Genomic DNA, 25031 nt, shown 5'->3' on the forward strand with positions numbered 1-25031 from the left:
CCGCTCATCATTACAGGCCTCGGCCCGCACCTGGCGCCCAGAGGCCTCTCCCTCGAGCGGCTGCGCGCCCTGCTTCCGGCGGACATGGCGGTGCCCGTGCGGGGCCACGGCACGATGAGCGCGGCCTCCTTCTTCGGCCGCCTCGACGCCGGCGAAGCTCTTTACCTCGCGGACGTGCCTCTGGCCATTCACTTCCCGTGGCTGTTTGACGAGGTGGCGGTGCCCGCCTACTTTCTGCACGACTTTGCGCACCGCACGCGGCGCCGGCTCTCGATCATGCATGACACGCCCTCGCTCTTTGTCGGCGGCGCCGGCACCACCTCTGCTCTGCACGTCGACCAGATGTGCTCCAACTTTTGGATGTACCTCGGCGAGGGCGCCAAGCGGTGGATCACCTTCCACCCGGACGACGCGCTGCTCCTCTCGCCCACTTGGGACGCGCCCGAGCAGATCCATCGCTTCGCACCGCTCGCGCAGCTCGAGAGCGACGCGCAGAGCGCCGCGTCGCTGCGGCAGGCGCGGCGGCTCGAGTTTGAGCTGCGCGCCGGCGAGGTGCTCTACATCCCGCACAACACGCCCCACGAGGTGACCAACCTCGCCGCCACCTGCGCCGTCTCGGCAAACTACCTCGACCAGACCAACGTCGACCTCTCGCTCGCTCAAGGCACGGCCAAGCTGGCGACCTCCCCCTGCCTCCCCCTGCCTTCCTTCCCTTCCCTTCCCCTGCCTTCCACAGCCTTCCCTTCCCCTGCCTTCCACAGCCTTCGCGCGAGCCCGGCAGTGCGCGACACGCCAATCTGCGCGCCATGCTGGACGCGTTGGGCGAGGTGGAGTGGCCCGCCCTCGCCGACGACCTCGGCGCGCACGGCGGCGGCGGCAACGGCGACGACGAGGCCTATGCGAGCGGCGCCACGCCGCCCGTGGGGCGTTTCGCTGCGCATGAGCGGTTGAGGCACAGCCGGCCCGTGACCATCTGTGCGCCTTTGTGAGCCAGAGACCGAGAGAGTCAGATCGTGTGACAATCCTGCGCTCCGGCCTGCTGTGTAGTGGTTGTGGGACCCCCTCCTTCATCTAGGGCATGAATTCGTAGTGGCGGGCGGGTGAGGCTCGGAACACATGTTTCCTCGCGCACCCCCTCTCTTTTCGTTCTCTTGTCACTGTGTGGAACGCGCTTGCGGATGCGCGCCCCAAAATGTCCGCCTCAAAAGGCCTCGTTCTCGCCCCTTTCCTGTACGCGTGGGTCTCAGAGGACGAATGCGCACCGGACCTTCGAGGACATCAAAGTCGGCTGCGCCCTACGGCCATCCAGCCGGCTCTCGAGTGTCGCAGCGCGACGCGCTTCACCCCTCGACTCCGCGCTGCGAGTTGATCTGGAGACGACGCTCGGCCACCGCCAACTCCACACTGACGTGTCGCACATGCGCCGAGTGTCCCCTCCGAGGGTGTCCTTGTATAGTATACTTGGTTGCGAGTTAAAAAAAGCCCATTCCGCGCCATCAGCCAGCAGCAGTACACATGCCGTTCTGGTGCCCCTCGGCTGGCCAGAGGACGACTCACAATGCAAAATCGGAAAGACGTCACGAGGGGCCGTATAAACGGTACCGCAGCGGCCCGGGACACTAACAGTGAATTGCTGCCACTCGCCCGGCCTCCTCCCCCTCGGGGTCGCCCGGAAAGTGGGCTTGCGCACCGGCGCCCCCCCCAGCACGCCGACCCGAGGTGTACCCTCCGGCCACCTGGGCGGGGAGCGGAGTCCGATTTTGGCCCATTGGCTTCATCATGATGGATACGGAGGTGGCCAGCCCTTGGTTGTGCACCTGCGGCGCGAAGAGGAGGTGATCTCGGCGGACGACGGCCGTGCCAAGAGCGGGTGCAGCGCGGAAGATGCTGAACAAGCTCCTCTTGTAGCTCGATCGGTCACACCGCCATCGCCGTCGGGGAGAGGGGGGACGACACTGCTTCTGCAGCGTGCACCTCAATCCTGTACCGTGTTTGTTATGACCCCCCCCAATGAACACACCAGTGAGGGTGGGCGAGACGATCGAGGGGTCCCGTACCATGCATGCGGAACCGACCCTATCCAGTGCTCAAGTGCTCAAGAACCGCGCGGGCGTGGGTGGGTGGGTAAGCGAGTAAAAACGGGTACACTCCACTCGGTGCCACTGCCACACCAACTTGCATCAGGGTGGAACAGCGGCGGCGGCGGTTGCGACGACGGGATCCGCAAAGGCTGTGAAGGGCCTCCAGGGCTCGCACCTCAACCTCTCACAGGCCAGCGCACAGCGCCATAGCAGGTATTTTCTTCTCAATAACAAGGCTGTGAAGGCGGGTACTCGCGGCAGCACGCATCGCACTGTGGACGCAGCGGCATATCAGGCGGTGTTGGCGATCTTCCACGCCATGCAGATCGACCTCTCAGCGAAGGACGCGTGGGACGACACGGAGCTCATCCGAGCCTACGACCGCGCCATCGCCAGCTACAAGGCCAGCCGCCGCCCATCATGCGCGCACCGGCCCTGCGGAGACGGGAGCTCACCGCGCCCATAGGCAACCCCAGCGACCTCGAGCGCAGGGCGGCGGCGCGGCGCAGCCAGGGTTGCGGCGTGCGACGACGGCGGGCGGGCGGAGGCGCTCGCGCGCGCTGAGGCCGAGGCCGAGGCGGAGTTTCAAGCGGAGGCGGAGGCGATTGCGGCGATGGAGCTCGCAGAGCGGCAGCACGCAGGCCGGCGTGGCGAGGAGGAGGAGGAGGGCGAGGGCGAGGAGGAGGGCGGGGGCGAAGAGGAGCTCACGGGGGCTGCGCGTGGCGGCCAGGAGGCCCCAGCGGCCGCGGCGTGGCGCGGTGGTGGCAGCTGCGCGCAGGGCGGCGAGCGTGGCGCGGGCAGCGGTGAGGGCGGGAGTGAGGCGGCGTGGGCGAGCTGGTACGCATACCAGCAGCAGCAGCAGCAGCAGCAGCAGCAGCAGCAGCAGCAGCAGCAGCAGCAGCAGCAGCAGCAGCAGCAGCAGCAGTGGCAGCAGTGGCAGCAGTGGCAGCAGCAGCAGTGGCAGCAGCAGCAGCAGCCGCCGCCGCCACCGGCGGCGGCGTGGGGTGCGACCAGCTGCGCTCCTGCCACCCAGGGCGCCGCCCCCTCGGAGACCGCGCACCCGCACGGCGCAGCCGGAGGGCCGTGGCCCGCGCACGCACCGCCGCCCGCGCCGCCACAGTGGCAGGGAGCCGGCGGCGGCGCGGCGGCGTCCAGCTGGCCCTCGCCGCCGCCTACCGGCGCCGCATACGCGAGTGGCGGCGGCGCGGCGGCGGCGGCGGACGAGAGCGACGATCTCGCCAACTTGATCATGGCGTGGTACCACTGCGGGTTCTTCACCGCGCGGTACCAGGAGCGGCGCGCGCAGCGGTAGCCAGCGTGCTGGGCGCACGCCAGGAGTGTGCGGTGCCCAGGTCGCAGGTGGCTGCGAGCGTAATTGGACCCCGCGGGGGGGGATGCGAGACTTGGGCGTGTCAACCCCCGAATCGCGCCGCGGTTCCCGTACGGCTTTAGCGAGGAGTGAGCCGAGTGTCGAACGACCTTTCCCCGTGAAGCGAGAGTATAGCTCTACACAAGCGCGGGGATCTCATCCTACGACAGCCGCGCGCGCAGCATCCCCCCTGCGCACGTGCACAGCCGCGCGGCGCGCGCGCACGCACCTCCCAACCGACAGGCGAGACCGAAAAATCTGAGTCGCGCAATCCTCCCCGAGCTCGTCTGGTCGTCATCACACCGGCCTCCCGCCGCGAAACCGTCCCACACACGCCCGCGCGTGGCTACTGCAGGGCGACGCCCAGCTTGCCGACGAGCTCGATGAGCCGCTTGAGCCCCATGAGCCAGTGGCCGTTGTCGGCCCAATCAGTCGTCGTCAGGTGGACGTGCACCTGCGACCATAGGCGCGACACTGCAAGTGAGCGTTGCGGGCGGCGCGACGCGCGAGGGCTCGGGCGGCGGCCGCCTCGAGCGCGGTGCGCGCGTCGCCCGCCGCCAGCGCGCCGCACAGCTGCTCGAGCTTGTCAAACACAGGCTGCGACACGCCTCCGGCCTGCAGGTAAGGCAGGTGGGGTGAGGTAAGGTGGGGTGGGGTGAGGTAAGGTGGGGTCGGCTTCTCCACGCACACGAGGTGGTGGGGCAAGGGCTAAGCGACCCCTCGCGACTCGTCCAGAGCAGCACGGCATTCAAAGCGCAAGGCCCAGTGCGCGCGTGGTTGAGCAGCGTGTGTTTTGGGGGGGGGGGGGGGGGGGGGCGTCCGGGGGGGGGGTTGCACCTGCAGCTTGGTGAAGAGCGCCCCGGAGCGCTTCTCGGTGTCCTCCAGCCGCCGCTTGTCCACCGGCTGCAGCTGGTAGGCGCCGCACTGCGCCATGAGGCCCTGGATGGTGCCAATCACCCCCGACGGGTCGTACGTCGGCGGCGGCGGCGCGGGCGGCGGCGCGGGCGGCGGCGCGGCCGCGGGCGGCGGCGGCTCCGGCTGCGCATAGCTGGCTTGCGGCGGCACTTCGTACGACGGCTGCGCCGGCGCCTGGTACTGATACGCGGCGGGCGGCGGCTGCGGCGGCGGCGGCGCGGAGCTCGAGTAGCCCGTCGAGTAGCCGGCCGCGGGCGGCGCAGCGGGCGCCGGGGCCGGCGCTGCGGGCGCCGGAGGCGCCTGATACGCGTAGGGCGCGGCGGGCGGCGCGGCGGGCGCGGGCTCGTAGGTGGACATGGGCGCGGCGCGGCTGCTGTAGCCGTTGTTTGGCGCCGCGCCCTGGTCATATGCGCCATATTGGCCGCCGGCGGGGTAGCTGCCGTAAGCCTGCTGCTGCTGCTGCACGTGCTCGTAGGGGTCGGTGCTGTAGCCGCCGCCGTTGTGGTAGCCGTTGCCGTTCGCCGCCTCGTAGGGCTGCTGCTGCGCGTAGGCGTCGTAGCCCGGCGTCTGCTCGTAGCCCTGCGTCTGCTCGTAGCCCTGCGTCTGCTCGTAGCCCTGCGTCTGCTCGTAGCCCTGCGTGTAGCCCGCCTGCGGCTGGTAGCCCGCCTGCGGCTGGTAGCCCGCCTGCGCAGCCGAGCTCTCCGGCACGTGCACCACGTCGTACGGCACCGGCGGCGGCGCCATGAGCAGGTTTGGGTTGGCGCCGTGGATGCGGTGCATGAGCAGTGCGGCCGGGTCGTCGACGGTCTCCGCCGGCGGCAGCTGCACCAAGTAGCCCATCGCCTCATGTAGGCACCCCTGCGCCGCGAGCAGCTCTGTGCGGGCAGAGGGACGCGGCGGTGAGGGGAGCGGCGGCGAGGGCGGCGGCGAGGGCGGCGGCGAGGGCGGCGAGGGCGGCGGTGAGGGCGGCGGCGAGGGCGGCGGCGAGGGCGGCGAGGGCGGCGGTGAATGTGTGGAAGACGCGTCCGAGTTGTCGTGGGCTAACGCGCGCGGCGGGTGTGGGCGTGCAGTGATGTCTCAGTAGCGCCTCGGAGTGTCTCGGAGGCGTCTCGGAGGCGTCTCGGAGGCGTCTCGGAGGCGTCTCGGGAGCGTCTCGGGAGCCTGCAAACGCCGTCAGCTGCTCGGCGATGAGCGGGTAGCCGTCCTTGATCTGCGTCGCCTCCTGCAGCACGACCGCCTTCTCGAGCAGCTCGAGCAGCGAGCCCGCCTCCGCCCCGCCGCCCCCGCCGCCGCCCGCCGCCCCCGCGCTCTGCTCGCTGTAGCGCGCGTGCCACAGCTCGACCGCCTTGACCGTGTTTGCGGCGCACATGTAGCAGAGCACCGCCGCCGACGCGTCGCCTGCCTCAGCCTCGAGCCGCTCGCCGAGCAAGTTGCACAGGCCCTGCAGCGCCTCGGCCGAGGCGTAGGTGTGGATGAGCGCGAGCGTCTCCTTCCACGCGGGCAGCGACGACTCAGCGACGTACCGGTCAAAGTCTTGGTGCACGACGGCCGACAGCCGGCTCATGAACGCCGACTTGTTCGAGGCGAGGTACTGGTCGCGCGTCGCCGCCCAGAGCTCCTCACCACCGGACGCGGCCAGGATGAGCGCGTCGGCGACGCGGCCCTGCGCGAGGCACACCTCGACCGCCGTGGCAAAGTTGCCGTTCAGCATCGCGAGCGACACGTCCGGGTCGTCGGGCGCGGGCGCAGTCTCGAGCGGCCCGGCCCGCGCGGGCGGCTCGGCGGCAGGCTCGGGCGGCATGGGCGACGCGCCGTCGTCGGGCGCGGGGGGGGTCGCGGCCGCCCCCATGGCGTCCAGCTCCGACGCCTGCGACATCTGCCGCTCCGTCGCGATTGCCATCTGCGAGAAGAGCTCCTCGGGGTTGACGTCCTGCAGGAAGGCTCCGGGGAGGCTCAGGGAAGGCTCCGGGGAGGCTCCCGGCGTCGTCTGTAGAGAGGTCTGGGGCCTCTCTTCGTGCCCCTCCTGGCACAGCCACTGCATCCCAGGGAATGTCTAGGACGAGTCTGTGGAGGCCGGGTCTAGGACATCCGCTCTCCTGCAGCGGCGGCTGCGGCTCCGGCGTCGCCGGCGTGACCGGCTCGGGCTGCGCCTCGTACTGCGGCTCGTACTGGGGCTCGTAGGCCGCCTCGGCCTGCGGCTCGGCCGGCGGCGGCGCGTTCGGGTCGACGAGCCCGAGGAAGCCGAGCACGAGCGTCCGCTGGTCGTGTGAGCAGAGCACCTCCATCAGCTTCCAGTCGTCCGCGTCGCGCTCGCTCGGCGCCGCCTCGGCCTTGTGGGCGCAGAAGCCGGCCAAATCGCCGGCCTCGAGCGCGGCGCGCAGCTGCTCGGCCCGCGCAACCACGCCGGTGTCGCTGGGCACGTCCTCGATCGTCACCTCGCTCGACTTGTGACTGAAGCGCACCAGCTTGCCGCCAAAGCCAAAGGACGCGCCGCACGGCCGGCGCAGCCACTTTGGCGCGCGAATCATGGGCTTGCCCGCGTGGGGCTCCTGCACGGAGAAGCCGTCGGCGCCCGTCTCCTCGGCGCCGGCCGTGGCGGAAGCGTCCGCCAGCGAGTGCACCGCCACCTCGCCCGAGAATGAGGCGGACGAGAGGAGGGCCGGCAGGCAAGGCGACCACTGCACGTCAAACGTCCAATTGGCCGAGGGAGGCAGCTCGCAGAGCACCTCGCCCGTCGCCGGGTCCCAGCAGAGCGTGCGGTTGTCTTTGCCCGACGAGATGAGCAAGTTCTCGTCCTGCGGGCACCACGACGCGGTGAGGATGCCCTTGGAGTGGCCGGTGAGCTCCTTGACGGGCGCAAACGCGTTGCGCAAGTCCCAGATCTGCATGCTCGGAAAGGCGTCGTCCTCGGAGGCGACGATGATCTGCGTCGCCACCTCGGGGTTCCATGCGATGACTGAGTTGCGCTGCCCGCGGTTCGCCGAGTTGGTGAAGTTGATGACCGGCTTCTTGAGCTTGAGGTCCCACACGACGGAGAGGCCGTTGTGCGACGTCGACGCGAGGATGTGCGTCACCCTGCGGTTCCACGCGACGCAAGAGATGTCGGCGCCGGGGCCGGGCGACTTTGCGCCCGGCGAGACGACGCGCGGCGTCGACGGATTCGTCAGGTCGGTGATGAAGACCTCCGACTCGGCCGCGCCCGAGGCGAGCAGCTCCGGCACGGCCGGGTTGAACTCGAGCCCGCGCACGGGCCCCGAGTGGGAGTCGATCGTCGCAACCACGGGGGCGTCGTGGCGGCTGATGAGCCGGCCGGGGTCGACGATCTGCACGCTGCCGTTGGCCGTGCCGGCCGCCAGCAGCCCGTACGGCAGCGAGCCGTCCGCCACGCCCTTGGTGCCCCACGTCAGCCGGCTGAAGCGGTCGTTGCACGCGAGCGAGCCGACCAGCGGCAGCTCGGCGCCGCCCTGCAGGTCGAGCGAGAAGACCTGCCGGATGTGGGAGGGGAGGAGGTGTGCGTGCGGGCGTCGAGCGGAGTCGCAGCGCTGAGACCGGCGCTGCAGGCGTCACGCACATCGAGGTGCGAAGTGGAGTCAAACGTGTCCGATATGGCGCCCGCGACGGTGCCCGCCGCCAGCAAGCCAGAGTGCTCGTTGGAGGACGACCACGCCACCGTGGCGGAGCGCGGGATGCTTCCGACCTTGGGCATTTCCGCCTGCAAGGGGCAGAGGCGCTGTGTCTGCGCAGAATCGGCTCGCGCGCCGCGGCGCGCGCCGACATTCCCGCGCGCGTGACGCCGCGTGTGGCGCGTCAGCGCGGACTTTGCGCTGTGGGGTCCGACGAGAATGGCGCGCGGCGGAGCTGGCAAAAGCCGTGTGTCTGGGCTTTCTGCGTGTCGGCGGCGCTCGCGCCGCTGAGGCGGCTGCTGCGAGCGCGGCAAAGGCGGGAGCCGAGCGCGAGTCGGCGCCGCAGCGCTGTGCGTGTCGCGGAGGGCTAGTACGGGCTGCGGCTGGGCGTGGTGCGCGCCGGCAAGACAGCGCGGTCGGCGAAGTGGCGCCGGAGCAGCAGTAAACAAAGATAAGCGTCACTGCGAGAAAAGAAATTTTCCGTCTTGCAGCAAGAGGCTGTACGCAAGGTCTGCGGCGCGCTCGGCATGAGGGAGCAGTTCGAGGCGGCGATGGCGGCGGGGGAGCTGCTCGAGATGCTCGAGAGCTTGCCGCGGGGCGGTCGAGGCCTCCGTTCGGCTGATGCGCGGTTACAACCGCACGGGCGAGTGGCCAGAGCCCATTCTCACCAGCCCTGCCCCGCAGCGCGGCCGCTCGCCAAGCCCCGTCGATGAGTGGTCAGATGGATAGTTAGTGCCCGAGAGTGAGGGGTCCGGGGGGGAGCACAAACATAGGACGCCCAGCCTTGCCCTCGACAAAATACCAACGACAAGTCCCACAATAAGACCTGTCTTGCTGCTTGTCTCTGATTGCTCAATCGCTGGATTGGTAGGCAAAGGCGGGGCAAGCTGAATATCGACGGCCACGAGCTCGACCTGCCGAAGCTGCGCCGCACCGACCCGGTCGAGTCCCTGTCCCTCGAGCCCTGTTCACGCGCGCTTGTTGTTTGACCGCTGCCAAAAGGCCCACCATAAAGGGACGGTAGCTGCGAATCATGATCAGTTCTAATGAAGTACCGGGGCCCAACGGATAGACGAATCCGGGGCACCCTCCGCTCGAAACCCTGGCTAGGGCCCTGTTCACGCGCGCGCGAGACGTGCAGACAGGGTTGCCAGGTAAGAGCGAATGGCGCGGTTCACGCCTCGCACAACAGAGAGAGAGATGCGCTCTGCATAGTGGGACATAAAAGAGAGCGAGTACTTGGGCGAGTAGGCCGTGCGGTCAACGCTGCCGCGCGCGACTTTGCGCGCGAGGCGGCGCAGCTTGAGAACGGCGGTGGGCGAGAAGCCGCCGCCGAACGTCTCGTGGAGCAGCAGGTTGAAGTTGTTGCGCTTGACAAAGATCGCGTCGTGGTAGAAACCGCGATGCGCCTTGACGTAGCACGTGTTGTGCGGCCAACAAAAGAGAGAATCTCTCTCCAACAAACAAACGAAGCGCGCCGTCTGCCTTCCTAAACAGAAAACGCAGTGCTCTTGCGTTACGGCGGAAGTGATCTAATCACCCGAATGCCACGTTCGGATCGCTTCTCATCGCAAACCTTGTCAGCAGTTCACCCTCGGGTTAAAGGTAAACCAAAGCGTGACTCGTGATTGAAGCGGCGGCGCAGCGCGACGCTGTTGAGCACCTCGACACTGTGAGCACCATTCTGTTGAGCAATTTGCTGCTGGCTGTTTCACAGCAGCGGACCGGCATGCTCACCATGTTGCTCGCTCCTCTCGGCATCTCCTCGTTTCCGTCCTCGCCGCCTCCCTTCGCCCCGCCGCCGGCCTCGCCGTCGCCACCGCTGCCGCCGCCGCCGCCGCTGATTCCCGGTGGAGCCCACGGCGCAGCGGCGCTGTGCGGCTACCTCGAGGCGGTGCCGTACCCAGGATGGGAATCGTACTCGGGCGTGCAGCTGCACGACACTCGATACAACCTCTCGAGCCCAAGGGCCATCGAGGCTGGCTGTGCAGCCTACGACGCCGGGGCTGCGGAGATGGTGATCGCGAACTGCAACACCAACGGCGACGGCTCAGTCTTCGTGTACCGTGCGTCGAAGGATGCCTACTGCGTGGACCCGAACGTGCCGTCGCCGCCGCCGCCTATGGTGCCGCCGTCTGGGGCAAACGCGCTTGGGCCTGATTATGAACGCGGGCTTCTGGTGGTGCGCACGTTGTGCCGCACTCTCAACCCACACCCCCGTCCTTCTTGACCTCCCACACACCCACTCATAGCCTTCTTTCTCCCTTCCCACCAACCCTCACCCTCTCAGCGCCCTGCACACACAGCGCGCTGCCATGTTCGGCATTCTCGCAACCATGGCAGGTGCGCGTGCTGCTGACGGACCTCGACGAGGATTACTTCGCGCGGCGTGGCTTCAGCGAGGCGGACGTGCGCGAGCTGACGTGGACCGGCCGCGGCCAAGTGAGTGACACGCCGTTCACGTCGCTGGCCGCCGTCTTCGCCGCGTCGACATACAACAAGATCACCTTCCCCGAGGCCAAAGGACGCATCGCTACCGTGAGCCTCGATGTGAGCAGTGCCGACCTCGACGGTGGTGCAAGCTGCAATGAGGCCGAGGCGCGCTCGCGTGCAGACGACGCACTGGAGGCGCTGGGCGTGAGCAAGAGCGCGTACCAGCACGTCGAGTACGCGTTGCCAGACAACGGCTGGATGGCGGGGTGCCCATGGGGTGCGTACTCGAACGTGTGCGGCGATACCAACTGGGCGCGAGCCAACGGCAACCCGCCCGCGATGGGCTCTTGCCGCACGGTGATCCGGATCGGCAACAGCTTCAGCTTCGCGAGCGTCGACCACGCGGGGCGGCTGCACGAGCTGGGCCACTCGCTCGGCATCCGAGGCCACGGCGCGACGCCCAGCCCCGCCTCGCAGTTCAGCGACGGCTACATGCACGATGACGCCATGTCCGCCGGCGGGTACACACACTTTACGCCGGCGCACCAGCTCATAATGGGCGTCGTCGACCTGCAGCACGTGCTCGTGTGGGCCGGCACCGAGCTGGTGGTGCCGTTGCAGGACGCGGCACGCCTGCCCGACGCCGGTCAGTTCACCGCGCTGGCGGTGCGCGCCAAGAGCGGCGGCAAGCTTCTCTCGTACCGGGCGGGCGTGGAGCTCTTCGAGTCTCGCAACCAAGTCGTGGGCGGCGCCAACGGCAAGGTGTTGGTGCAGTCGATTCTGCACGACGAGTTTGCGGGCGAGGCGCTGCTGGCGGCCGGCGAGTCGCATGGGGTCGAGCTGGACGCGTCATCAGGCGGGGCGTCGCTCACCGTGCTGGTGTGCAGCGTGGGCAGCCGCGCCGCAACGCTCGTCGTCACCTCTAAGCCCGCTGCCGACGCGCAAGCCGCGTGCGCCGCCGGCGTCAGGCCACCGCCGGCAGCAAGCCACAACTTCGTCATGTCCGACCTGTGCAGCGCGCGCGTCCAGCTCCCCGGTGGAATGAAGGCCATGGGCGCGTCGTGTGAGGGCGCGGACCAGGGCACGTACCTTGGCGTCTTCGACTCGGCGGCGGAGTGCGCGCCGGCCGCGGCCGAGGCCTCATGCGCGCTGTACATGTTCGCCCCCAAGGCGCCTGGCTGGGGCTGCCGCTGCTGCGAGCGCGTGACGCAGGACCACTCAAGCTGGGACATTTGGCATGCGGACCCGAGCGTAGCGCCGGCGGCGGAGCAGCCGTTTGTGGACGAGTGGCGTTGCCAGGTGGCGAACCTTTGGAAGGAGGGCAGCCCCACGGCGCCACCCTCCGTGCTGCCCGCACCGGACACCTCGGCGTACGACCACATCAGCTGCGACCTCGATGGCGACGGCGCCGCCGACAGCACGTGGGTGCGCGGCCAGGTGCGCCAGCTGCGCAACTGCCAGCTGGGCGCGGCGCACTCCGATGCGGTGGCCGGGTGGAGCGAGTGTGACCTGCACGGCGGGCGCGGCCGCGGCGCCAACCGATGCCACGTGCCAAGCGCAGCGCTGGCGATGCAAATCTGCAGCGCGCACGCCGACTGTGTGGGCGTGCAGCGCGATGCCGACGGACACGAGCCTCGTGCCTCGCATGAGCTGGGCTACGGCTCCAACGTGGTGGAGGCGTGGCTGAAGGGATCCGCGCAATTCGGGCCGTCTCACCTGCTGTCGACCTCGCCGCCGTCGCCCTCGCCGCCGCCGTCGCCGCCGCTTACTAAGTGCATCGCGGCGACGTGTGTCTCACCGCTGCCGCCGCCGCCTCCCTCCGCCTCGCCGCCGGCCTCGCCGTTGCCGCCGTCTTCGCCATGCATGGATCTTCCGGGCGCATCTGTAGCTACTTGGTTCGACGGCACTAACGGGTGTGACGCTTACTCAGCCAACGGCTGGTGTGAAGCCTATGGCAATACTGATTACATTGGCGAGGGCACGGCCAACGACAAGTGCTGCGTGTGTGGGGGCGGGGTAACAGCGCCCTCTCTGCTGTTGCCACCGCTGCCGCCGCCGCCGCCGCTGATTCCCGGTGGAGCCCACGGCGCAGCGGCGCTATGCGGCTACCTCGAGGCGGTGCCGTACCCAGGATGGGAATCGTACTCGGGCGTGCAGCTGCACGACACTCGATACAACCTCTCGAGCCCAAGGGCCATCGAGGCTGGCTGTGCAGCCTACGACGCCGGGGCTGCGGAGATGGTGATCGCGAACTGCAACACCAACGGCGACGGCTCGGTCTTCGTGTACCGTGCGTCGAAGGATGCCTACTGCTGCGGCGATGCGACCAACTGGGGGTACGCCTGGGCACCCAAGTGCATCGCGGCGACGTGTGTCTCACCGCTGCCGCCGCCGCCTCCCTCCGCCTCGCCGCCGGCCTCGCCGTCGCCACCGCTGCCGCTGCCGCTGTCGCCGCCGACCTTGCCGACACCGCCGATGCCGTCGCCCTCGCCACCCTCGTCGCCGCCATCGCCTCGGCGCCCGCCTGCGGAACCAGCCATGATCAGCCCTGATGCGACGCAGATCTACGTGCGCGTGAACCCGACGGCCTGCAAAGGCTCCGGCACCGGCGTGTACTCCAGGACTACGTCCAACTACCGTGACACCGGCAAGCCGCGGTATGAGTTCCGCGATGACTACACCGTCACCTCCATACAGCGGCAGTACACTCTGTCTGTCTACTGGTCGGACGGGAGTGGGAGTAGCTCCCACCCCAACGGAGCGTGGGTCCACGACGGGCCAGGCTGCCAGGCGCTGAACACGGCTGACACCGGCTTGGCGGGCGTGCCGACAGCGAACTGGCAGTGGGAAGTCTTGGGCATCTCGGCGACGGCGCCTCTACCGTCGCCGCCCTCGTCGCCGCCATTGCCTCGGCGCCCGCCCTCGCCGCCGCCGCCGTCCACCTCGCCGCCAGGATCCTGCCAATTTCTCGACGGGGCTCCCTGTAATGAAAACTGGTACAACGGGGATTCTGGTTGCAGTAGCTACACTCACGAGCAGTGTACTTCGAATGGCTTTTGCTGCGAGTGGGTAACGCCGTCAACACCGCCGCCGTCGCCGCCCCCGTCGCCTCGCTCACTGCTGTCGCCTGCGCCACACCAGCCGCCGCCACCAGTGCCGCCGCCAGGGTGGCCCGCTCGGCCGCCGTCCGCCTCGCGCTCGCCGCCGCCTCCCTCCGCCTCCCCGTCGCCGCCGCCGCCGCTGATCCCCGGTGGAGCCCACGGCGCAGCGGCGCTGTGCGGCTACCTCGAGGCGGTGCCGTACCCAGGATGGGAATCGTACTCGGGCGTGCAGCTGCACGACACTCGATACAACCTCTCGAGCCCAAGGGCCATCGAGGCTGGCTGTGCAGCCTACGACGCCGGGGCTGCGGAGATGGTGATCGCGAACTGCAACACCAACGGCGACGGCTCAGTCTTCGTGTACCGTGCGTCGAAGGATGCCTACTGCTGCGGCGATGCGACCAACTGGGGGTACGCCTGGGCACCCAAGTGCATCGCGGCGACGTGTGTCTCACCGCTGCCGCCGCCGCCTCCCTCCGCCTCGCCGCCGGCCTCGCTGCCGCCGCTGGTCCCCGGTGGAGCCCACGGCGCAGCGGCGCTGTGCGGCTACCTCGAGGCGGTGCCGTACCCAGGATGGGAATCGTACTCGGGCGTGCAGCTGCACGACACTCGATACAACCTCTCGAGCCCAAGGGCCATCGAGGCTGGCTGTGCAGCCTACGACGCCGGGGCTGCGGAGATGGTGATCGCGAACTGCAACACCAACGGCGACGGCTCGGTCTTCGTGTACCGTGCGTCGAAGGATGCCTACTGCTGCGGCGATGCGACCAACTGGGGGTACGCCTGGGCACCCAAGTGCATCGCGGCGACGTGTGTCTCACCGCTGCCGCCGCCGCCTCCCTCCGCCTCGCCGCCGGCCTCGCCGTCGCCACCGCTGCCGCTGCCGCTGTCGCCGCCGACCTTGCCGACACCGCCGCCGGCCCCGCCGTCGCCACCCTCGTCGCCGCCACCGTCTGTGGCCCCGTGCTACACCAAAGACGGAGCTTGCATCTGCAACATGTCAGGCGAGGACGCTTGCGTCGCCCCTGCCTTGGAGGGCGGCGGCCAGTGCAGCGCCACGGACCCCTGCTTGGCAAATGACCGGGCGTCCTGCCCCAGCGGCTGCCGGTGGGAGTCGCTCAGCTACATGGATCGGGTGTGCTCCATCAACAAGTGCGTCGAGCCGTTGCCGCCACCGCCGCCACCCTCCTCTACGCCGACGCCGCCGCCGCCTCCGCCGCCGCGTCAACCATCCTCACCGCCACCAGCGCCGCCGCCGCCGCCACGGGCGCCTCCACCACCCTTGTGTTCCGACCCAGCTCCGTCGGGTTACAATCAGCCCGGGACGAACTGCCAGTACCACTGCCCGCAATGCGCTGCACCGTATTACGACTGTGGGTGCTGCTACATATTCTACTCAAGTTGCGGCATGGGGGAATGCTCTTCGTTCAAGTGTCAACCATCCTCACCGCCACCAGCGCCGCCGCCGCCGCCACGGGCGCCTCCACCACCCTTGTGTTCCGACCCAGCTCCGTCGGGTTACAATCAGCCCGGGACGAACTGCCAGTACCACTGCCCGCAATGCGCTGCACCGTATTACGACTGTGGGTGCTGCTACATATTCTACTCAAGTTGCGGCATGGGGGAATGCTCTTCGTTCAAGTGTCAACCATCCTCACCGCCACTCTTTTCACCCGCGTCGCCGCCCCCGTCGCCGCCAAGGAAGGCCGTCTCAAAATACTTGGCTACGCTCGACGTGAGCACGGTCCCCTTCAGCAAGGAGCCGGTGACCGTCGATGCCATCATCAAGGCGATCACCGCAGGCATCGTCAGCCAGAGTGAGCCAGCGCAGCTGTCCATCGACGTGCTCCAGCAGTTCGTCGTGGTCGCCTGGCAGAATGACCTGGCCGATGATGAACTCGAGGCGGCCCTGTGCCGCGCAGACGACGACTACGACCCGAATGGATGCAGCGCTACACGGATCGCGGCGGCGCCGCCATCCCCGCCGCCAGCGACGCCACCAGGGCCGCCGCCAGCGACGCCATCGCCGCCAGGGCAGCCGCCAGCGACGCCATCGCCGCCAGGGCAGCCGCCGCAACCACTGACGCCACCAGCGCAGCCGCCACCAGCGAAGCTGCCACCAGCGCAGCCGCCACAAGACAGCCGGCGCTTGCTCTCCATCTCCCGGCGGCGAGCACTCAGTGTCGCGGGTGGCGCCCAGTGGGTCATGCGGGCGAGGCTGGTGAACACCTCGCACACGATCTCCCAGCCTCCCGACCTGGGTGATTTGGCCGAGGCGGTGACGCTGGACGCGGTGATCATCGAGATCGAGACGTTGGTCCTGCCTTCGTCGCCGGACAGCCTTGTCGACGACGCAAGAGATAGCGGCAGGATCAGCACAGAGGTGGTGCCGGGCGTGCTGGCGGCCCTACTAGACCTCTCCAACTTGACCAACGCCACCGACCCATTCAGCTTCATCACCAATGCCACCACCTACCTCTTCCCGCCAGCCCCGCCGCCGTCGCCGCCGTCGCCGCCACCCGCACCGCCGTCGCCGCCGTCGCCGCCACCCGCACCGCCGATGCTGCCTCCGCCTCCGCCTCTGCCTCCGTCGCTGCCAAGTCCGCCGGCGCTGCCGCCCACGGTGCCCGCCCCGCCGCCGCCCTCGCCCCCGCCTCCAGCACCGCCGCCGCCCCCCATGGTCTTGGCTCAGCTGGGCGAGACGTGCGAAGGCTTCGACGAGAGCACTGGCAAGCCCTTCCCATCCTGTGCACCGGGACTGGTGTGTGTGCCGTTGTCGATCGGCATGCTATCGATTCCTGGCGCCGGCAGCACGTGCCAGGCTGAGCCGAAGCCGACCGAGGGAGGGGGCTCTGCGGTGATTGCCGTGGCGGCGATCGCGGCTGGAGTGGCCCTTCTCGCAGTCCTCGGCGGGGCCTGTATGTGCTGCAAGAAGAAGAGCCGCGTGCTGCCGTATCGTCGTGCATCCGTGGCCGACGTGGCAACCCCCAGGACGTCAAAGAGCGGGGCCCCAAATCCCCCCTTGTGGCGTCCCCAAAATTTCGAAGGCGCGCCCAATCGCGCGGGGGTCACGTGACCTCTGTAAACGCGGAGTCCAAAAGGTGTGACACCCCCCCCCCCCCCCCCGCCGCCGCCGCACACACAACTGGCACTCGCGCCCCTCCCTGTCCACTGTCATGTCCTCAGCATGGGACGGCAGTCTTGCCTCCCACGACCCACAGTACCCGGCATGTGTGTGTGCACTAGCGCATGGAGAGAGAGACGAGTTACGTTGTCGTGGGGTCAACTTATGTTTTCTACGCTAGACTTGAGGATGAGCGAGATCACAGCGGCCCCCGGCTATTCACAGAAGGTTGATAACAACAAGAATGCGCGCTGAGATGAGTGCCGCGAGGCGCGGCCGGGGATGACGGTAAAGTGCCAAGACGGCGCCCGTTTTGGCGTAGTTTGTTGAATTCCGCTTACCCGGCGTAATTCGTCGATTTCCGCACCTCTTCGGCAGCGCTCGCACGCCCTCGCGTCAAAACACCATCATGTCGCCCTTTCGGGTGACAGCAAGCAATTTTGCGGGTATACCTGCAAAAATCCGGGTATACCCGGGTAATACCCGTACTTTTGCATGGCTTCGCCTCCTGGGACCACACCCACAGCCGCTTCACTAATCAACACTCCGCATACCACTTTCGCATATACCACTATACCAAGTTAATCAAAATATCACCAAATACCGGTCTCATACCGGTAAAGTTCGAGCACTGCGGCACGCCCGCCTCCGTTGGCCACTCCTACGTACGCCTTCGGCAGCACCGAGGAGAAGGCCCGCCGCCTGAACATGGGCTGCAAGGCGCGCGGGCAGCCCGGCCAACCCTTCTCCCACAAGACCAGCCACGGCTACGTCAAGGCGCATCGCGGTTTCTAACCACGACGCGATCTTTGTCAAGCGCAACAACTTCAACCTGCTGCTCCACGAGACGTTCGGCGGCGGCTTCTCGCCCACCGCTGTTCTCAAGCTGCGCCGCCTCGCGCGCAAGGTCGCGCGCGGCAGCGTCGACCGCACCCACGGCCTACTCGCCCAAGTACTCGCTCTCTTTTATGTCCCACCATCCAGAGCGCATCTCTCTCTCTGTTGTGCGAGGCGTGAACTAACCCATTCGCTCTCACCTGGCAACCCTGTGTGTGCACGTCTCGCGCGCGCGTGAACAGGGCCCGCACTGCTATCAAATCGGTGTCATGCATATGATACCAGGTCACAGGTATGGGTTCGGCACCGCAGATCACACCTTTTTCAGTGTACTCTCTCTCTCAGTGTACGTACTTTTAGCTAACTGGGAGAAAGAAAAGGGACTGGGTCGTGTGGAGATGCATCCATTTTGGGTACCGGCGGATAGCAGGTGAACGCTAAGGTGCGGAGATGCATCCATTTTGGGTACCGGCGGATAGCAGGTGAACGCTAAGGTGGGTTTCGAACCCGTGACAACGCCCGTCTGGGTTTTTTTGCGCCGAGTCGAACTGCGGGATTCGAACTCGAGACCCAATGCATTTTGCGACGATGTATCATTCACTTTAGAGTTTGTTTTTCACTTTATGCCACCCTGGATACAATGTCACTCTGCATCATATGCATGGATGGAGGGGGATGGGGATTCCATGATCCATGTGCGCCACGTACCACGCGACCACGCGTTCGACTCCGCGGCGCGTCCGGTCCGGAGAGCCAGCCACCGACCCCGTCTCCCTCCCCTCCCCGGCCCCCTCCCCCTCCCCTCCGTCTCCCGCCAGAGTGCCTCACTCAGCAAAGCTGCTGGCCTGCTGCGGAGCACTCACGGGGGGCCGCCGGTCTCGAGGGGCCGGTCTTCTGGCCCAGCGAGGCCGCTGCGGGGCACCCGGCGGCTCGGGTCGCTTCTCAACGCAAACTCGGTCGAGCATTTTTGTGTCCGGCTCCAGAAAAAGAATTCGCGGCGTTTTGGAGCTGCGGTGGAGCCGAGGTCCGCTCACCGGCCTGCGCCCCCTTCGCCTCCACCCCCTTCTCCGCCGCCCTTCTCCCCCTTAACCGGCCTGGGATGGCTCAGCGCGGGTCGTGGAATTCGTCGTGGGAGCCACGGCTCAGGACGCTTCCGCCTGATGAGCTCGCCGCGCTGGCTGCCAGCGCCTGCGAGGCCCACCCCGACATGGCAAGCCTCGCCAACACGCTGCTCGGCCCGCTCGTGGACCGGGACGGCGTCGTCAGCTCGCCCGACCTGGTCCCGTTGATCATCAAGCACGTGGAGTGCAACGGCCGGGTGCCGCGCGTCTGCTCCACCTGGCAAAAGGGCTGGGACCAACACCATCGCGGCAAGGGCTCGATGAAGAACGCCTCGTGCGAGAGACTGCCAGCGGCGGCGTTGGAGCAGGACGACTTCTTCGGCTCGGCTGGAGGATTCGTTTCGGATGTGGCCTCGGTGGGCGAGGGGCTGATCATATCGCGGGGGCCCGACGGGCAGGCCCTCCAGCTCGTGGACCAGAACATGGCCGTCAAAAGTGAGAAGAAAATGGACGCATCTAGCCTCCTCCACGCGACCGACCAAAGTGTGTTGACCGCCGAGCCGGGCACGGGCGCCGTCACGGGCTGGCACTCCACCGCTCTCCGGCTCCGATCGCTGCCCGGCTTCGACCTGATTCGCGAGGTGCCTCTCGAAGCGCAAGTGGACGGCGGTCTGTCCCACTGCGACACCTTGCGAGCCGGGACTGTCGTCGACGGCCGCCTAATCTGCACTGTCGGCACGCCGGTCTTTGACGGGCCGCCGGGGGAGCTTTTCTTCCTGCGCGTCTACGACGCGGGCAGTCTCGCCTTCCAGCGCGCCATTCCTCTCGACTTCGCGCCCGCCTTCGGCGCCCTGGCGGTCAAGGGGGGTGAGGTTCGCGTCACTCTTCCACGCGCATCCACCTCCTGTCCCTCCGCCACCCTCGCCACCGCCTCCCTCCGCCCTCGCCGTTGCCTCCGCGCCTCCCGTTCCCCGTGCTTCACCACCGCCCAGCCAAGTCCCACCGCCAAGTCCCACCGCCTCCCTGCGTCCTTGGCCAGGCCTTCATCGGCTGCGCCGGCAATGAGAATGGCTTTGCCGTCCTCTCGCTGGCGAGCGGCGAGGTCGTGCGGCGGCGGCAGCACATCGGGCACCCGGGCGAGCCGGCCCTACGGCGCCTCCTCTTCCGCGGGCAGAAGCTGCTCGCCCTCTCCTCCGACCGGCTGCACGTCCTCTCGGTGAGATGAGCCGAGATCGCCCGAGATTGCCCGAGATTGCCCGAGAACGCCCTCTCCAGGCTGCACGCCCTCTCTGCCACCCCCCAGACACCCACACGCGCCCTGACTACCCCGCCCCGCCTCACACACGGCTGTGGCACCTGAGCCCGATCGGCCGGGTGCGTGTGAGGAGGGGTGGGTGGGGTGGGGTGCAACGTCCGAGTGAGGCATGTCCAACGTGCTCTCCTCCCTCCTTCATCCACCCCCCCCCCCCCTCACTTCCCCAGGCTGCCGCGCCGTACCCGCTCGTGCAGACGCTGCGGCTCGTGGGCCCCGAGGGCGCCGCGGGGGTGGTGGCGACGAGCGCGAGCCTCTCCGGCAACCGGCTGCTGGTCGGGGTGTCAGCGGGCTATCACTTCCCGGGTGTGGTGGTCGGCTGCCCCACGCTGCTCGCCTTTGAGGACTACTAGTGCCTGCACGCAGCGTGGGGCCCGCTTGCACGCATCGGGGCCCGCCTACTCCACATGCACGTGCATGCACATGCACATGTGCATGAGAGCGACAGGGCTGGCCCCTACTAGGGCGGAAGGATCCCAATGGACTCCGCGCGCGGCGCGGGCGGGCGGGGCCCGGCGCCGCCCGGGCATGCGCATCAATCGCACATCGGGGGCGGGATCGATCATATACTTATGTTTCCCGTGCGTGGGCGGCCGGACTTTCGGCGCGTTTGGGGGGGGGGGATTGAAAACCATCCGGACGCGCCCCCCCGCGCCCCGCCCCCCGGCACAGCCACACCGCTCGCACACGCCGCAGCATTCCCAGCCGAAGGTCCGGTTTGGAAGCCAAAGACCCACAATCAGAACGGGCCCTTCTGCCATTCGGCGCGTCTCGGTCGGCCGTGGTTATGTGTTTGTTAGCGAGAAAAAGGCGTCGTAACGGTTCCCAGGTGACCTGCCATGATGCCGGGGGCTCTCATTTGCGCGACCCCGCGCGCCCCTAAAGCTCCGCGGCGTGGCCTCCGCAGGCGCTCCCCTCGCCTCGAGGCAGTCGCGAGGAACGGCAATGGTGAATCCGAACTCGAGGGACGCGCGAGGTTGGCCGAGAGCAACAGCGACAAATGTCAACGCGCTCGCCTCCACCGCCGCGAGTTTCGGGAGAGGCGGCGGCGGCAAACCGCCGCCGCCTCTCTCCTCCTCTGCCAATGCCGCCGCCAACCAGCCAGCCGCCGCCTTCGCAGCCACCGCCGCCCTCACTCCGAGCTCGCAGCCCGCCCGCCCGCCCGCCCGCCGCCTCTCCCCCACCGTCCAATTCCACCGCCCACAGCCCGCCACCCTCACGGCCGCGCCTCCCCCGCCACGCCGCGCCCAGTTTTCATTGTGCTTGCAGAGCTTCTCGTATGCATAGGGATACTGGCCACAGACCAAGTCGTTGCTCTGCATGTAGTTATTGCGCTCGTCCGTGCACTCTGTGCAGGCCTTGGGAGGCGGCAACGGCATGGGTGGAGGCGGCGCTGCAACCTTGCACTTCTCCTTCGTGCTGCTCCACTTGCATCCGCTAGTGGCTTTGCAACTCTGCTTGTCGGTCACGTCCTTGCAGGAAGGCAACGGCGTGGGTGGAGGCGGCGCGGCGCAGCACACGTCGGACGTCGCCGTCGTAGCCCGCTCCGTTCGCATAGCACGAGCGCTGGCAGAACCTCTTCTGCACCCAGTTTTCATTGTGCTTGCAGAGCTTCTCGTATGCATAGGGATACTGGCCACAGACCAAGTCGTTGCTCTGCATGTAGCTGTTGCGCTCGTCCCGTGCACTCGAAGCGTGCAAGTTGCTCGGAAGTGCGCCTTCTCACAAGCGATAAATCAGCGATAAATTCGACGCCAATCATGATTGGCCCACTAGAGGCGGGTGATGGCTCTGCTGCCGCCGCATGAAGCAATGGCGCCTTCGATAGTCTGCTACTTGCGGTCACGGTCACAAGGGAGGAAACGATGAGCAGCATGCGCGCCTTCGGTGATGGCTCGGGCGAGCACCGCGGCACGGAATCGCTTCCCGTGGTAGTTTCTTGTTGGAAAGACCGCCGTGGAGTAAATAAGGGAGTTACGTCGTGAAATTCTCTTATGTACACCTTAGAGCCCAATCCGAATAGTTGGTTGCGCGATGGTGGACCTACATGTACATGTACCTGGTGGTTGTGGTTGGTGTGTGGCTCGCTCGGGAAGTGTTGCGAACGAACGAATGAACTCACCATGTTGATTCCCAAAATTCCCTTACTCAATCTAACTTACCATGTTGATGTGACAGCATGAGCCCGTATTATACATCCACTCCCACCACCAGGACCAGCTGGCCGCGGGCGTACTGCACACCACTCGACACGCGAGAGACTAAATCCCACAGACACTTTTCGACCGACACGACAGCTGACGCCTTTTGCAGCCTCATGGTGGACGCGGCGTATACGTCCGGGCTACTGCGACATTGAAGCTCCAGCCCTCCCGCTGTGCGGCGGCGGCGGCGCTGACGCCGGGGCGCGCAGGCGACTTCAGGCGCGCGCACGTCGGGTGGTAGGAGCTCGCGTCCACTCCGGACCTGGCCGCTCTCGGTCCTGCAGGTGCGCACCAGCTCGAGAGCAATATGCTACCAGGTCACAGTATGGGTTCGCAATATGCGAGAACTCGGCCAGTCACGTGCGACGACGGTGGGACTCACCTTGCTCCGAGTTCAGTGTGTCTATCTAGACGACCCTTGCGCGTCCTGTGCGAGTCACGCAGCGCGAGTCACTGTACAAGCCCGCATGATGCGACTTGATGCTTGAAATGGCGACGACACTTAGAGTGCCAATCTGAGTGCCCGCTTAAAGTGCCCATGAACTAGCACCCCCTACCCGGGCTAAGTCCTCTCCCACCCAACCCGCCCACTTGGCGCCGGCGCAGGAGCCAGGGCAAGTGCCGGCGCTGGTGGCAAAGGTGCCGGCGCAAAGGCAACTGGCGAGGCGCAAGGAAGGTGTGGCGCAGCGTCCCCTGGAGCCCTGCCTAGCTGGTTGCGTAAGGCGCTTTCTCTGAGCGCCACCGCTTCATCATCGCACGCCGCCGCTGCCGCCAGCTCCACCTCAGCCACGGCCAGCAGCCTCGATGGCTCCCCGGCGGCACGCGCGTAGGCCACTGCCGCCTCGACCGCGGTGGCAAAGTAGCCCAGGGATACAGGCCTCCCGTTCTCGTAGCGCCTCGCCTCGAAACGGCCTGAGGCGTGCTCTTTCACGCCCTTGTAGCCGCTGCTGCTAATAGAGTGGTGCAAGCGTAGGCCCTCAGGCACCACCACCGCCGCCGGCGGAGGCCGTGGCTGGTACTCCCCCACCGCCCGCGCGTACGCCACCGCCGCCTCAACCGCCGAGTCAAAGACACCGATCGAGGTGGACCTGCCCTTCACAGTTTGCTGCGCCTGGAAGCGGCCAGAGGAGGGCTTTATGTGCACACCCTTGTAGCCCGTGCTGCTGCGGCTGGAGAGATGCAGGCGCAGGCCCTCCGCTGATAATTGCTGCGGCTGCGGCGCTGGCGGCGGCAACGTCGGCCGCGGCGGCGGCGGCAAGCTCTCGCGAGACATGTCTGGTCCATTAGACTGAGGCTGCGCATCCTGCTGCCGCCACCCGCGCGCAATGAGCTTGGCGGCCGCTCCCTTCTGCGCTGCCGGAAGCTCTGCTTCCGCGGGCTGCTCCGCCTCTTGCAGCCCTGCCCAGGGATCGGCCGCCTCTGGCCCTGTTGCCGGAATCACCGCCTGCGCCAACTCTTCCGCCTCCATGAGAGTTTTCCCGCTGCATATTGGCCCTGTCACCGCCGCCTCTGCCGCCTCTGCTGCCACCGCCGACTCCGCTGGCGGAGCTGGCATCCTCGGATGCTCGTACGCGGCCGAGTTCGAATGCTCGATGGCGATGGCGTCCTCTTCGGCCGTGGTTGCGGGACCGTGGCGTTTTCGCTTCATGCACATTGCGCGCGTCCTCGAGGACGGCAAACCGGGAAAATGACCTGTTCACGTAGCTTGTTCAGCTGGATCCGGGGCAGTCGGATGCACCCCTCACTGGGGGAGGCGGCGCGGGCGGCAGGCGCATATGCGCGGGTGAGGGTCGGGCGGGGGGCGGAGCCGAGAGCGGCTCACGGGTTTGTCCGGTGGGGGGGGGCGGGGCGGGGCGGGGCGGGGTGGATCGGGTCGGGTCGGGGTGGGGCGGGGTTGCTCGGGTCGGAAGAGAAGAGAACCTCCTTATCAGCTGGTCGGCCGCCATGTGGGCCTCCGGGCCTGCTGCGGCGGCGCGGCCGGTTGAGGCCGGGCTCGGCCCGCGGCCCGCGACGGCTGGCCGCCGACGAGCGATCTCGCGCTGCTCGTCAAAATGGCGGCGGTGTCGATTGCGGCAACGGTCGTTCAGTCGCTCAGCGCTCAGGCGTCTGTCGTCTGTCGTCTGTCGTCTGTTGTCGCATTTCGCACACGCGCGCGCCGCGCGACCCGCGTCGCTCCGCGAGGGCATGAGCCTTCCGCGCCCCCGCAATCTTCTACCCCCACGACTCGGAACGCGAATGTGACAGGACCATCGGGTCCTTCGGCCACCAAAGCGAGATCACCCGAGAGCAGCTGAGTCTGCCTCTGGCCTCGCCTCCCTCTCCTTCAGGCATTCGTGGCATCCTATGGGTCGTCCAGAGTTATCGACCTCTGGCGAGTCAGCCAGCCCCACTTTGAGGGCGCCATGAAGTACAGCGATCGCCAACTCGCTGGCCTCTTCGCAAGGCCCCCCGACCGTGTCGAACTCATCGACGCGGGCTCTCTCGGCTGCGGGACCGGCCCCAGCTTCGGCTGAGGGCTGACAAGCTGCCGAGCCCAAATCACTGTGAGAGTCGTGATTTCTTGTTGATTTTCAAAAAATCTCTCTCGGGTCGGGGTGGGGAGGGGTTGTGGGGTGGGGTGGGGATGACATGTCGGGGTGGGGAGTGGGTGGGCGCCGGAGTGGGCGTGGTGTGACTGCTCCTGTGGCGCGGGCGACGGCATGTGAATTTTGTTTTTTTCACACGCAATCTCACTCTATCAGAGGCGTGAATCCTTTAGGATTCTCGCCCGCTCTGCTGAGGGGAGGAGCCGGACGATCGCTCGGTCGAGCCTGCCCTGCTGGTCTCTGACCTCATGTTGACATTCTATTCACAGACAAATGAATCTCGGCGGGCGGATTACGTCCCGCGCTCACACTGCTCACTCCTTGTGCGAGCCGCCGGTCAGCGATCAGCTCGCCTCTCCTACTTATCTTCCGTCGCTTTCGTCGTG

The 25031-nt window shown here is 67.5% G+C and overlaps 4 protein-coding genes across 4 annotated transcripts in view; 2 read left to right on the plus strand and 2 right to left on the minus strand.

The window, feature by feature from the left end:
* Positions 1 to 1163, plus strand: part of EMIHUDRAFT_467359 (hypothetical protein) — a gene marked incomplete at its 5' end in the record, with an annotated part of 1505 nt that extends 342 nt beyond the window's left edge. The window contains 2 exons of the mRNA XM_005788139.1: positions 1 to 642; positions 762 to 1163. The exon at positions 1 to 642 is cut by the window's left edge and continues 342 nt beyond it. Coding sequence (XP_005788196.1) covers positions 1 to 642; positions 762 to 989 — 870 coding nt within the window. The 3' untranslated portion in view covers positions 990 to 1163. The remainder of the gene's footprint in view (positions 643 to 761) is intronic.
* Positions 1164 to 3571: 2408 nt separating this feature from the next.
* On the minus strand, positions 3572 to 8430 carry SEC31 (secretory protein 31). Its single transcript, XM_005788140.1, has 7 exons — positions 8389 to 8430; positions 7937 to 8077; positions 6501 to 7850; positions 5411 to 6295; positions 4288 to 5223; positions 3979 to 4065; positions 3572 to 3904 (listed from the first exon to the last, which is right to left on the minus strand). The coding sequence occupies exons 2-7, from the start codon at positions 8069 to 8071 to the stop codon at positions 3797 to 3799; spliced, it is 3501 nt and encodes a 1166-aa protein (XP_005788197.1). The 5' UTR covers positions 8072 to 8077; positions 8389 to 8430; the 3' UTR covers positions 3572 to 3796.
* Positions 8431 to 18582: 10152 nt separating this feature from the next.
* On the plus strand, positions 18583 to 20479 carry EMIHUDRAFT_455275 (Hypothetical protein; the record flags this gene model as incomplete). Its single annotated transcript, XM_005788141.1, has 3 exons — positions 18583 to 19416; positions 19584 to 19760; positions 20027 to 20479. The coding sequence occupies 3 exons, from the start codon at positions 18583 to 18585 to the stop codon at positions 20207 to 20209; spliced, it is 1194 nt and encodes a 397-aa protein (XP_005788198.1). The 3' UTR covers positions 20210 to 20479.
* A 2143-nt stretch (positions 20480 to 22622) lies between these two features.
* Positions 22623 to 23528, minus strand: EMIHUDRAFT_227320 (hypothetical protein; the record flags this gene model as incomplete). Its single annotated transcript, XM_005788142.1, has 2 exons — positions 22623 to 23223; positions 23377 to 23528. 2 exons carry the CDS (start codon positions 23526 to 23528, stop codon positions 22623 to 22625), a joined length of 753 nt encoding a protein of 250 aa, XP_005788199.1.
* Positions 23529 to 25031: the final 1503 nt, after the last annotated feature.

This window comes from Emiliania huxleyi (assembly GCF_000372725.1).
Source record: "Emiliania huxleyi CCMP1516 chromosome Unknown EMIHUscaffold_138, whole genome shotgun sequence".
In the NCBI taxonomy this organism is placed as follows: Eukaryota; Haptophyta; order Isochrysidales; family Noelaerhabdaceae; genus Emiliania; species Emiliania huxleyi.